The 13,669-nt window shown below is 67.1% G+C and overlaps 1 protein-coding gene across 1 annotated transcript; it reads left to right on the top strand.

Moving 5' to 3' along the window:
• Nucleotides 1-93: 93 nt before the first annotated feature.
• CHLRE_12g553450v5 (uncharacterized protein) lies at nt 94-13,632 on the top strand. The gene is made up of 18 exons (XM_043069042.1): nt 94-486; nt 550-654; nt 808-859; nt 1,102-2,797; nt 3,028-3,199; nt 3,343-3,387; nt 3,668-3,924; nt 4,088-4,214; nt 4,545-4,690; nt 4,890-4,983; nt 5,258-5,362; nt 5,588-5,723; nt 6,059-6,219; nt 6,514-6,588; nt 6,758-7,824; nt 7,981-8,170; nt 8,569-10,443; nt 10,680-13,632. Exons 1-18 carry the CDS (start codon nt 421-423, stop codon nt 11,991-11,993), a joined length of 7,683 nt encoding a protein of 2,560 aa, XP_042918950.1. The 5' UTR covers nt 94-420; the 3' UTR covers nt 11,994-13,632.
• Nucleotides 13,633-13,669: the final 37 nt, after the last annotated feature.

Raw genomic sequence — 13,669 nt, 5'->3', positions numbered from 1 at the left:
GCGCGAGATGGGACCCAGCTGAATCGGTCAGTATTAACCCGGCAAGACGTACCTGTACGCATACAGTATTTAGTTCGAGGCATGTATTAATAAGCCACAACCGCCTCCTCTGCGTTTCGTTGACCTCGCGTTTCCTCATACCCGCCCCCCACTTTGTCGTGGAACTTTTTCCGCGACCATGATACTTTTACCGCAGCCTTCCAGTCGTTAAACGACACTTAGATGTTTACCGCTGCCGCACGAAGTACACTGCATACGCGTACCTGAAGTTGGACCAACTGAGATGCCTTCCCGCGTCCCAGGGCGTGGCTGATGCTACCTGAGCATCTATAAATGATGTATCCGATGCACACAGATTTCCTGTCACTAAGCAGCTACTAGGCCTGGCGAGGCCGGTCTCGCCGCAAACGAGGAGCGAGGATGGCCGAATTGGCAGCGGCTTTGCACCAAGAGGCGCTTAATACGCATGTCGATGACCTGATTCGAGTAAGGAACTTATCTCTAAAAAGCGCTCGACCGGCTTGGCTGACGACTTCCCGGGCTCTGCAGGAAGGGGATGCGTCAGGACGGCCAATTGACCTCTTCAGCAATGAAAGTGATGATGGCGTTCCTGCGGTTCAGCTGGCTTCGCGGAGTCGAAATGCGACAGCGACGGTGAGCATACACTGATGTCTCAGGCATGCCCGTTCCGTCATTCTGCCGTTGCTTGGCCAGCCCCCCAGTTCGCAAAACGCGGCTTTACATGCTAGGCCTGCTTCAGTTGGCCCTGACGCGTCCTGTGCGTGCACCCCCGGATTCTCGGCACAGGGCACACCCGCACAGCCAGCTTTGTGGGGGCGCGAGGCGCTTGGCGGGAAAGGTAAGCCCTGATTTGCGTGGCCATTGTGGCGTCACTGGGCCGCCCGTTCTGCCTGGACTGAGTGAGGCAGGGAGGACTTGTACATATATGCGTGTATAAGTAGCACTGGGCGTTGGGCTGGCAGCTTACCAGCGGCAAAGTTTCTTTGCGTCGTACCGTACATCATCTGGGCCCGGCCAGCCTGCACGGCCCTGATAGCATGTTCCTGCGCTTGCCCCTTCGTACACGCGTTCTCCTCACAGCGATGGCAGCGACAGCCGCAAAAGAGACGCGGGAGTCCAAACAGAAGGAGCGGGGCCTGCGTGCGGCAGTCACGCGATGGATGCGGGACGCAGACCTGTCACAGGTGCCGGAGCCGCAGCCGCAGCAGCCCAGCTCGCGCCCCCCTTCTGCCTGTGCCCCTGTCGGCCCGGCAGCAGCCCAAGCGGCGGCGCTGGTTGCTGCTACAGCCGCAGCGGCCGCGGGGGCAGCCCGCTCGCTTGCCTCCCAGCCCAGCCGGCTGCCTGCAGGAGCGGCCGCGGCTGTCATGGCGGCCGCGGGCTTACCCGGCACGCGGAGGGCAGGCGCCGCCAGCGCGGCAGGGGAACACGACCTGGAGCACCTGTTGGAGCTGGCGGCTCGGGGCGACGCGGGGGCTGCAGCGGGAGCGGCTGCGGCGCTGGCCCGACAGGCCACCAGCGGCCTAGACGGCTTGGTGGTAGCAGGAGGAGGAGCAGGCCTGGGCGCGGCGGCGGCAGGCGCGGCAGGAGCAGCGGGCGGTGACGGCAGTGAGGTGCCGTTGAGCTGGAGGTACCGGCAGCACCGGGCGGGCATGCGCCCGGCGAAGGCGCGTGCCAGCACCGATGACGGCGGCGCCGTGGAGGCGGCGTGGGGCGTCAGCTCGCCTCTAGTGGGCGGTGGTGGAGGCGGCGGACGCGGGCGCAGCGCGCAAGGCATGGCACCGAGGAGCAGCGAGGTAGGCGGGCAGCGGACCAGTGCAACGGGGATCCAGCCCTTTGGTGCGCCGTCCAATAGCACCACGCAGCGCGGCCTGCCCAGCCCCAGCCCGCGTGGGCTTGCGCGCGGCCGGAGTGGCGGTCTTGCCGCGGGTGCAGCTGCGGGTGAGGCTGCAGGTGCAGGCGCAGGCGCGGGCGCGGGCGGCGCCAAGGGCGCGTGGCAGCTGCCAGGCAGCAACTGGTGGGCTGCGTTCCAGGCGGGCGATGGAGACAAGGACAAGGACCCCAGGGAGAAGGCGGGCACAGCTACCGGCTTCCTGCGGTCTGCATTGCCGCAGTCCGTCGCAAGCGGGGAGCCCGCGGGCGCCGGGCCGGCGGCGGCGGCCGGCTTTCGGGACGCCGACTCCCGGCTCGGCAACGGCGCCGACGGCGAAAGCTCGGACCCAGAGACGCCGTTGCCCGGCGGCGGCATGCCCGGCGCCGACCCCATCACCGCCACGGCCTTTGGCTTTGAGCGCACGCCCGCACCAGCGCGCGGGCTGGCGCCGGCCGTCAACTTTGCGCTGGGCTTGGGGCCGGGCATGACTCTCGCGGAGATGAAGGCGACCGGGGCCGGCGGCGGCGGCGGTGGCGGCGGGCGGAAGAAGGCGACGTTCCTCCTGACCGCCGGCTCCGACAACGACGGCGGCGGCTCGGAGCTTGCATGGGGCCGTGCGCAAAGCTTTGACGCTCGCAGCGCCTACAACCGCTCGCAGACGGCCATGTCGACGTTGTCTGTGGCGCAGCGGCGCTTCAGCGTGGCTGACTTGGAGGCGATGCGGGCGGCTCGGGAGGAGGAGGAGGAGGACGCGGCGGCGGAGGCGGTGGGCGGGAAGCGGAGGAAGAAGCGGAGGCACCGGCACCACCGGCGCACGTGGCGGGAGCGGCTGCAGATGTTCCACCCTCTCACGGTGATGGACGCGTGCCTGCCCATCCTGCGGCCTGACACCATCGGCCGCCGGATGTGAGTGCGGAACTGCGCACGCGCGGTGTCCTCGGTGGTTGGGCGTGCCGTGCGCGGGTTGCGACTCACAACTTGTGATATGTGGCGAGCTTGGCGCGGCCTGAGCTGCCTCAGGCATGAGGGAGCGCGGCACTTGGAGCGGTGTGTAGGCGTGGCGTGGTTCTGTGTCGGTTTTCGTGGTGGTCACGACAGTGGCGGTGCTTGTGACTGTGCGCTCACACGACCTGCAGGTGGGACCTGTTGGTCATGGGCATGGTGGTGTGGACAGCGGTGACGGTGCCGCTGTCCGTCAGCTTCGGCACGCCCCGGACGCTGATTTGGGACGCCGCTGACCACATCATGACAGCCCTGTTCGGTGTGGACCTGCTCGTCAACTTCCGCACTGCCTTCTACAACCACCAGGTTCGTTGGAGGGCTTGGGAAGAGCGACGGGCGAGGGCTTGCACGGAGCGGCAGGGGCCGTGTGTGCAAGCCGTGGTGTTCCCAGACGCCGGGAGCCTATTGCTGAATGGTTGCTTGTCGCGTGCTGCACGTCTCTGCTGCAGGGCGAGCTTATTCGCGACTCGGCGGCCATTGCCGCGAACTACATGGTGCGGCATTTCGAAGCTTGTACAAGCCCTGAAATGCCTGTGTTGTACGTGGCCCTGTCCCAAACAGCGCCCCAGTTCTGGACACCGTAGCGTGTCACATCCGGCATAAGTGCATAACCATATGCGCTACAACAGCCTGTGACGTGCCCGTACGGGTTGGACGTGGGCCGCGAATGCAGGCTTATAAGATCCTTCGTGCTCGCATTCACGCAGTGACCATTGATGGGATATTGGAGTCACCACTGATCACATAGCATCTCGCGCCCTCTTCTTCCCGCAGAAAATGTGGTTCTGGATCGACTTGTCGGGTACCATTCCTTGGGATGCTCTTATCACGGCCACTGGCGTGTTCTCCGGCCACCAAGACAACAGCACCACACTGGCGGCGCTAGGTTTTCTCAAAGCGCCGCGCATGCTGCGTCTGGGGCGGCTGCTGCGCTTCCTCGACGGCTTTAAGAACGCCAAGATCTTCCGCATTGTTCAGCTGTTCATGGCTATGATCCTCATCAGCCACTGGTTGGCGTGCATCTGGTACATGTGAGTGGAGGGCCACCTGCGTTGCAATGTGTGGAGTGGCGTGGGGTGTGTGTGGGGTGGCATGGGGTAGAGGTGAGAGACAGGCCGTGCTGTGGGCAGCAGCATCCACGGCGATCGAGCATACGAAGCCACGCCCGACCCGCCCGCCTGACGGGCCACGCAGGATGTACGCCTTCGGCGGTAAGAACAATGCCGAGGAGTGGGCGTTCATGAAGGCTACCGTGCCTGACGGCGGCAGCCAAGGACTCGCCTACTACATCATGCTGTTCTACTCCTCATTCCTGTTGCTGGTGGGTGCTACCGGGCTTGGGCGGGCGGGCTAAGTATACAAGCACGGAGAGGAGATGCAGTTTGGCTGCCGGCCGAAAGGTCCTGGGGCGGGTTCCTACTGTAGCGCGGGTGCGGTAGCTGTGGACAGATGGAAATTGATAGGAAGTAAGAGCTTGCCCTGCGTGTTTCGTAGCCATGAGTTTCTCAGCCTCTCTGCTTTGGTATCAGTACAGCACCGCAGAGCGCCGGCATGGCAAAAACCATACACATAGAATGCGGGCGTGCCTCACGCCCCTGGCAACCCACCTCCTGACGTCGCATCCGCTCGCAACAAACAACCCCGACGCCAGGTGGGCGACAACATCAACGCCTACAACAACTACGAGCGCACCTTCTACTGCGTGGTGGAGGTGCTGGGCGTGTTCTTCTACTCGGCGGTCGTGGGTCAGATGGCCACGCTAGTCGCCACGCTCAACGTCACCATCAACCGCCACGGGTGAGGAGGAGGGGGTGTGGAGGCCGAGCGGACGCGCCGTCAAGTCTATACCCACTCCACGCCTCTTCCTACTGCTTGGCCCAGATCGGGTTCGGCCCGCGCGCATTCTCGCATGCGAGCTCAGCGCTCCCGCGTCTCATCGCCTGTGATTGCCGCCTCATGCTCACCCGCCCTCACTCGTACCCCGCCACACCCGCAGGCAGAAAAGCATCATGACGCAGGACGCACTGCGTTACATGGGCGTTCAGGACAAGGTCAAGGACAATGTGCAGAGCTTCTTCGACTTCCTGCAGGTGCGGGCGGCAGCAGCGCAGCGTAACAGTCCTAGCAAAGCGCGCAAGCAGCGTGTACGCATGTGTGTGTGCCTCCACAAACACAGAAGAGAGGGAGCACAAGCAAAGGACACACGCAGAGACACTGTGTGTGAACAGAGACAAACATGCTGTGCATGGCGTCCGCACCTGCTGAGTGGCCGGGCGTTGTGTCCGCCCGCCTCCTGCCTTCGGCGCCACCCAACCGTTACACGTGATGCAACACGGTCGCATTGCTGCTCGATTGCTTGCACAGGAGCGGAGCCACCCCGGCGCCGAGGGCATGGCCTTCCTTCGCGAGCTGCCCTCCAGCCTGCTGCGGGAGCTGCAAATGTATCTGTACTTCAAGTCCGTGGAGAAGGTGCGTGGCTGCATGGCTGCCTGCCGTGTGGGTGGGTGCTTGCGGTGTCGTGGCGTGGCGTGCTGTGACGTGCTGTGGGTTGCGGTTGCAGCCAAGGGGCACACCACGCACCCGGCACCGCCCGGCCCGTCTGCGTACACCACATGCACATGCAAATGCACCCATGCACATGCACCCAGTCATGCTCCCCCCCTCCCTCTCCTGCATGCGCCATCGCGCTGGCAGGTGCCACTGTTTGCCAGCCTGGAGCGCGGCTTCCTGCGAGCGCTGGCGCTGCGCGTGCAGCTGCAGTCCATGCAGCCCGCGGAGCCCGTGTTCCGAGTGGGCGACGTGGGGCACTGCATGTACTTCATCCGCAAGGGTGGGTGCGGCGGCGGCGATGGGGACACGCCGGGACTTGTGGGGACCTGGCTGGGACCTGGCTGGGACCTGGCTGGGACTTGGCTGAGACCTGGGTGGTGGTGGGACCCGTGGTCCGGGCTGCACAGTCGGGGCCGGGGTGGCGTGGAGCAGCTGCCCGCGACGTGGGCGCGCGCGAGGGGGCTGGCGCAGCGTGGTACGACTACATGGCACCTGCCCATTGCGCGTGAGGGTGGCGCGGCTGCCCGCCAGCTTCTTCGTGTGTCCGCAACAACCCGCACCATGTTCAGTGCTTTCCTGAAAGCCCGCGCCAACGCTTGTGCCGCGGCGCTGCAGGCTGTGTGGCGGTGACCTCGGCCCATCACGAGATGGTGGCGCTGTTGAAGCAGGGCGAGGTGTTTGGCGAGGTGGCGCTGCTGTCCACCGGCAAGCGCACCGCCAACTGCACTGCGCTGGGGTTCGTGGACCTGGCCGTGCTGGGCAAGGCCGAGCTGGCGGTGGGTGTGGGTGTGGGCGCGGGTGCGAGTGTGGGTGTGGGTGTGGGTGCAGCGATTTCTTGCCGCGTAGGGTTGTCGTTGTTGGCAGCGTGGCGCCTGCCTGTAGTGCTGTTTGCACTTCCGGAGGGGGGCTGTGGAGTGTGGAGGCCTGCAGCATCGCACGGTGCCTCACGGCATGGCATGGCGACCTCTGTGCGCTATGGCGTGCTGGACACGATGCTGAAGTGCTAAAGTTCTGAATTGCTGGATTGCTGGAATGCTGAAATGTGGATGCACGGCTCGGCCCGACTGCAGGCAGTGATGGCCGACTTCCCTCAGAGCGCGGCGCTCATCCGGCAGCGCGCCGAGGAGCGACTTACCGAGCTGGCAGTGGGTGATAACTTATAAGCCGCTGATAGCTTATGATAGCTGTAGCGCTGGGCTGGGGGGCATTACTGTCTCCTACTGATCACCCTATCAACACGCACGCACGCGAGGGGCTACTGTCGATTCTTGTTGGCTGGAACATTCTCCTCGACTTGTTGTGTTACCGAAACAGGTGAGCCGCAAGCTGTGGCTGCCCGGCGAGTTCGAGGATGATGACGACTTCTTCGAGGCGCACGCCGCCGGCCGCCACGCCTACGCCCATGCCAACTCCCACAAGGAGGCGGCGGACGACGGCTCCGATGAGCGCGGCGATCACGCAAGCGACGGCGCCGAGCGCGATGACGGTGGTGGTCACTATGGCGATGGCGATGATGGTGATGGGGGCGAGGGTGGGGTGCATGGCAAGTCCGGCAGCCGCCCGCCGCGGCTGCAGCCCGTGGAGGAGGACGAGGAGGACGACAGCCCCGGCTCCGAGCAGGATCTCGGCAAGGGCGCGCGAGCCACAGGCGTGTGGGAAAAGGATGAGGGTGGCGAGGACGAGGAGGAGGCGGGGGAGGAGGAGGCTGGTGGCGGCGGCGGCGGCCTGGCGGCCAGACTGCTGCAGGGCGGCAGGGCACGTGACGTGGACCAGGTGAGCTCCATCAAGCGCCGCGAGGGCGCCGCCGCGGCCTCCGCCACGGCCGCGGAGGCACTGGCTGTGCGCCGCGTGGCGGTGGAGGCCTCCGCTTTCGCACCTGCACCGGGAGCGACGCCGGCGGAGGGCCGTGTGGTTGGATCGCAGCGGGCTGAGCCGACGCCGCCCGAGCCGCAGCAGCCGGCGGCGCCCTCGGCGGCAGTGGCACAGGCGCCGTCGCCGCCGGCGGCGGCGGCGGCCGCAGGGCAGGAAGCGGGCGGCCGCCCCTCCTTGGGCTCCTCTCGCGCTGGCAGCCGGCGGTACTGGCGCGAGGTGCGCGAGCCGGCGCCCACAGACGTGCTGCAGCTGACGCCGAGGCGCGGCGGCGACGGCGACAGCGACAACGGCGATGGGCAAGGCCGCGCAGGGGAAGAAGCTGCTGCTGCTGCTGTGGCTGTGGCTGTGGCTGTGGCTGCTCCTGGTGGTGATGCTGGTGGTGGGAGTGGTGGCAAGCAAGCGCCTCTGGCCGCGCTGTCGGCGGCGCAGGCGGCGGCGCTACTGCTGGACGACTCCGCCGCCGGCCGGCCCGGCTCGCCATCCTCACGCCCCGCCAGTCGTGTGTATTGGTGAGGAGGCTCGGTGGGCGTGAGACCCTGGGGTCATTTTGCTGTTGAAGACTTGCAACGAAGTTCCGGGCCAATGTGCCCTCAATACGGTACACAGTCGCAATTCATTGCGCTCGAAAATAATAATGATACCGTTGCCTCTTGTTACACACGCAGGCGCTCGATCGACATCGCTCGCCCGACAGACGTGCTGCAGCTCACGCCGCGCGGGGAGGAGGAGCGGCGGCAGCAGCAGGAGCAGGCGGCGGCGGCAGCGGGAGGGGGGCGGCAGGCCGCCAGCCTAGACCTGACGGGGCCGTCGGCTCGCCGCATCGCGGTCGCTGCAGCCCGGGCCGTTGAGCAGCAGGTGAGGGCGGCGGGGGGGTGCGGCGTGGGGCATGGGGGGCGGGGGGGTGTTAAGATACCCAAACTAAACCGGACCGATGCAATGGAGCGAGGAGGGCATGGAGCGAGGAGGGCATGGAGCGAGGAGGGCATGGGGCGGCGGGCATGGAGCGAGGAGGGCATGGAGCGAGGAGGGCATGGGGCGGCGGGCATGGGGCGGCGGGCATGGGGCGGCGAGCATGGGGCGGCGGGCATGGGGCGGGTGGCGTGTTGCACGGCGGGGGCATGCCGTCGAGTGTGTTTCGACAGCCAAGCAAAGGGGCCGAGTGTGTGTAGGGTTGCTATGAGCAGCCGGGCGCAGCACCGCATACCGCGACCCATTTAAACCCTAACCCTTTTTGACACTGGACGCACGCGCAGAGCGCCCGGTTGCAGCGGCTGTACACTCGCGGCTCCTCGCAAAAGCCCAGCACCGGCGCCGGCTACACCAGCATGGCCAGCAGCACCAGGGACGGCGTCTCAGCGGTGTTTCCAGAGCCAGGCCCAGGCGACGTCGCCTTGGTGAGCCGCATGAGCAGCAGCGAGCTCTCCAGCATAGCGCCGCCGCCGCCGGCGCGGCCTGCTGCTGCAGCTGGTGCCGGCGGTGCTACAGCCCGGGGCCAGTCGCAGGCCGGCCTCGCCGCCCCTGACATCTTCAGCTCCTCCCTCTACGTGCCGTCCGTTGGCGCCGTCCCGGGCGCCGGCCGGCAAGGCGCCGGCACTGGCGCCGGCACCGGTCGCGTGGGGCCGGGGCCGGTGGCTGAAGCCATGCTTGAGGCTATCTCGCCCCCGATCGCGCCATCGCCCGGCGGCGCCGCTGGTGCTCCGAACCAGCACAACCCGCTCAGTCCTGGCCGGGGCGTCACCACTGGTGGCATCGCGCCCGGCAGATCTACCGGCGGCGGCGTCCGAGGCGGCGTGCCCACAGCCACCGCCAACCAGCGGCGCTCCAGCGCGCTTTCGAGCGGCGCCCAAGACGCAGCTGCTGATGACCTAGTGGCGGCGGTGCTGGCCGCCGGCGGCGTGCCGCTCGACGGCCCGGCCCGAGGCAACGGCCACCCCTACGGCCACCCGCACCGTGCCTTTGCCACGCCCAGCCCCACACTGCCAGCCGACGCGGCGGCCGCGGCGGCCGCGGCGGCCGCGGCGGCCGCGGCGGCGGCGGAGCCGGACGCCACCGCGCCGGCACGGCTGCCGCGCAGCGGCGCCGCCACTGGCTCGGGAATGGCGGCAGCGGGAGCGCGCGGGACGAGCGGTGGTATGAGCACCGGCGCCGGCATGCTATCGATGGCGGCGGCGGGCTCACGAAACACCACGGCCACGGGCCTCCTGCGCGGCGGCCCCGGCCGCCACCTTTCCCGCCGCGCCAGCAAGCTCACCTCCTGGTACATGGAGCAGCTGCTGCAACACGAGGCAGCGGACGCGGCAGAGGAGGCACGGGAGGAGATGGCGGCGCAGCAGCAGCAGCAGCAGCACGAGCGGCCGCCCGGCGAGGCGAGCCGCGGCTCGAGCCGGCGTGCGGGGGCGGACCTGTTGTCGCCAATGTCGCGCGGCGGCGGCGGCGGTACGGCCACCGGCCAGTACGGCCGCAGCGCGAGCACCGTTCATATGCACTCCAGCCCGCAGCGCGGCGGCGGCGGTGGCGGCGGCGCCGGGCATGTTAGGGATGCCGAGCATCCTGACGGCGGCGGCGGCGGCGATGGCGGAATGGTGCTGTCACCAGTGCGCCTGATCGGCGGCGGCGGCCGCGGCGGAGGCGGCGGCAGTAGGGTGCCGCGGCTGGCGCTGCCGGACCCGAACGCGCCGCCGCCGGCATCGGCGGCGGCGGCGGCGGTGGCGTTTGCCCCTGACGGTGCTGACATCCACATGCGTGTGGTCATCTCCAGGCGCCCCGGGAGCGCCGACACCGGCACAGCGTCCGTGGCAGGAGGAGGCATCGTGTCACCGCCGCCGCACGGCGGCGGCGCGGCAGGGGCGCAGCACCGGCGCAACAGCCGCCGGGAGAGCATGATCCGCCTGGACGGCGGACCCAGCAGCGTTGGCGGCTACAGCGCGGCGGCTGTGGGGAGTCCGATCTCGCACTATGCGCGGCGCAGCTCCGGTCTGATAACAGGCACGGGGCTGCTGGCCCTGGGGGCGCCGCCGCCGCCGCCGCTGCACACCTACGTGCCGGTGTCGTCCGGCGGCGCGGCGGTGCAGAAGCTGCCGGATGGCGGTTACTACGTGTCGGAGAAGCAATGGGACCAAATCATGGCGGTGCGTTTTGACGAGGTGTTGCCAACCAATCAGGACTGTTGAGATGAACGGCTCGGAGTATGGCTTGATTCCTAGCGCGTGCTTTGCACACGGGCGCAGCTATGCGGCTGTGTTTCGGTAACAGGATTTGGCCAACGCGTTGGATGGGTTGGAGGGGGCTGCGGAAAGTATGCGGCAGGATCGTGCTCTGAAACACATGAACCTTTCCGCTTTGCGCCCGCCTTGACACCGCGCAGGTGCTTAAGTCGGTGCAGGGCTGTGAGGAAGCGCTGGCCGACCTTGAGGAGCGGGTGGTGGAGGTGGAGGGCGGCATTCAGCGCCTGGAGGCCGGCACCAACACACAGTCAATGTCCATGTCCATTCTCGGCGGCGCCGCAGCTGTTGGCGGCAGTGGAGCCGGAGCCGGCGGCGCGCTGACGCGGCCCTCGACCGCGGCGGCGGCCGCTGGCGGCCTGCGCGCCGGCTACGGCGCCGGCACCGGCGGCAGCGGCAGCAACGACGCTGCGTCGCTATCGGGCACTGCGCTGACGGAGCTGCTGGGCGGCGGGCCGGCTGGCGTGTTCCGGGGCTCTATCAGCGGGCCGCGCCGTGGCAACCCGAGCAGCACAACGGGCACGCCTCCAATGCTGGGGTCGCTGGGCGGCACTCCATCCAACCGGCGAGTGGCGGGTGGGGGTGGAGGCGGCGGAGGCGGCGGGCAAGGGTCGGCGTCTGGGGAGCAGGAGCAGGGGCAGGGCCGCACAGCGGCGTCGCGGTGGCGTGGCGTGGCGGCGGCTTCCACCATGGCATCCGCACTGTCCACCACTTTCAAACGCGGCGGCGCCGGCGGCGGTGGCGGCGGCGGCACCACCGGCGAAAGCCCTGGAAACACGGCGTCAGGCGGGCTCGTGCCGACCACACCCTTCGAGTTGTTTGCAGCCGCTCCGCGGCCGCTCAGCAACGGCGGGGCGGCGGGGCTCGGCGGAGGGTCGGGCATGCAGCCGCCGCTCGCAGCCGTGGCCAGGCACCCGCTCGGGCGCGCAAGTGTCGACGTCGCCAGGCCCACGCCAGGCGGCCTGGGGGCGTCCGTGGGCGGCCCGCCGGCGGCGGCGCCGCCGCCACGTGGCACGGTGTCGTACAACGGCAGCGGCGCGGCGGCGGCCGCCATGGGAATAGGCTTCACCACGGCCATGGCTGCTGGCGGAGTCGGCGGAGGCGGCGGGAGTTTTGTCGCCAGTTCGCCTGGCGGCGCCGCGGCCGCTTCGGCGGCGGCGGCGGCCGCTGCAGCATTTCTGGGCAAGGGCGACGGCGCCGCCAGCGGCGGCCCACAGCAGCTTCGCATGGGCTCGCGGGCTGGTGCGCGCCGCGGCGGCGGCGGCAGCGTGCGTACCAACCAGGTAGTTCCGCTGCAGGCCGGCGGCAGCAGCTCGGCGGCGGCCCTGGCGGCGGCGGCGGCGGCGGCGGTTGCGGCGGACGGCGGCGACACGCAGTCGTGGGTGCTGCCGCGAGGGGCGCACGGCTCGCAGTCGTGGATGCCCTATGGCTCTGAGGCGCTGGGGAACGGGGAATGAGGCACCAGCGTTTCGCGGACGGGCACGTTGCTTGTTGCAGCGGGTGGTTGTGACGCGCAGTGCGCAACAGGGAGCCCCAGGGGGCGCACCATTTCATCGTTAACTGCTTCTACTCGGGATGCTAGTTGCTAACATTGTTCAGCGAGTAAATAACGCGCGGAGGCACTGCAAAGGAAGGAGGCAGGGCCGGAGATGCAAGGCCGCTGTTTTGTCATGTGTAGGGCAAGTGTTTGCCCCGGGGGGAACATGGCCTCGTTCTGAGGGTGAGGGTTATGCGAAGCACTTTACGAGCGACTGTGGCCAGGAGCAAAGTCCCGCCATAAGTAGCATAACTTTGGTCATATTGTACTTAGGGGGTACAATGGTACAGGGGGTTGGCGCTTTGGGAAAGTGGTTGGCCCGTTGGCCGACGCTCTCGGTGTGCTGTGACCGCCGTCCCGCTCGCTCCTGAAACATGGGGTGTGAGGCGGCCCGCGCGAGCCTGGCACGTACCACACGCCGCCAGCCGCATCACGCATGGCGGGACGGTGGTCGTGCGCGGGTGCCCGCGCACCCTCGCGTGGTCCATCGTACGTGCGATTGGTTGTGGAGGCTGCTGCGACGGAAGTTGCTTGGCGGACAGGGCTTGCTGCTCGCGGACAAGCCAATAAAGGTTTCGTGGGTCTTGCGGACTCCCGCTGTTGGATTGATAGTCATGCTCTGTGCGTCCACCGGCACACGGTACCGTAACTTGGTTCGTGTCTGCGGATTGCGCGTTGGCCCGCGCGGTGTCATTGCGCCGACTGGCCACACAGCTTGGAGTTGTTGCCGTCATCAAGTTTGGGGCTAGGTGCCCGGTCTGGTTTGTCGTGGACACATGATTGGCGTGCGTCACAAAAATGGTTTAGGACTACCTCTCATATGAGAAGGGCAATGCTTGTCCCAGCAGTTTGAACTACGGTACTTTGAAGACGCCTGTGTTCACCGTATGTGTTTTGTATGATGGGACACAATTGGTGATGGGCCTACAGTTGCTGAGCGCCTTGGAGATATTCATCCAAGGGCTTCGTTAATGGGGACAGGGTCACTCCCTGACTGACAGGCCGCACACCGTGACTAATATCTTCGGTTTCCGTAATTCCCTGGCGCATTTGGGTTTTAAAATGGTATTTGGGGTCGTGGCGTGCAGTTCACATGAGCCCAAGCGCTATCCTTCGCTGATGTTGTGCGGAGGGGCAGGGCAAGGCTGGGTGAGCTGGTGAAGATGCTTTCTGATGCCTGTTAATATGTTCTTATGTATGTTACAGTTGCAAGCCCAGCTGGTGCTTGTTCGTCCTTGGGGATACCATGCTTTGTAGCAGCGGGGCCAATAGCAGTACCATAAGGTGGCATGCAGTGTGGCCATATCGGAGTTATGCCTGAGCTCGGTGTTCCTCCAAGATGGCAAGGCGGCGAACAAGAGACCCACACGGCATTCTACTCATGAGCTAGCGCAGGCGGTAGCAGCGAGGTGTGTGTCCGCACGAGACCGCACGAGGCGGTCTTGGGTGGTTGTAAATGTGGCGACGCGCGGAGACCATGCACGCGCATTAGAGACGTGTGTGTGGGAGGGGTGGCTTGGGCCAAAGGCCAGGTTGCACGTCTGTAACACACGCACTTCGTCCTTCGTGAACCGGTGCCGTGCACCACCGCAGCAG

Source organism: Chlamydomonas reinhardtii, chromosome 12 (assembly GCF_000002595.2).
Source record: "Chlamydomonas reinhardtii strain CC-503 cw92 mt+ chromosome 12, whole genome shotgun sequence".
In the NCBI taxonomy this organism is placed as follows: domain Eukaryota; kingdom Viridiplantae; phylum Chlorophyta; class Chlorophyceae; order Chlamydomonadales; family Chlamydomonadaceae; genus Chlamydomonas; species Chlamydomonas reinhardtii.
The sequence above is the reverse complement of the archived record's forward strand: the minus strand, read 5'-3'. Positions and strand labels throughout refer to the sequence as shown.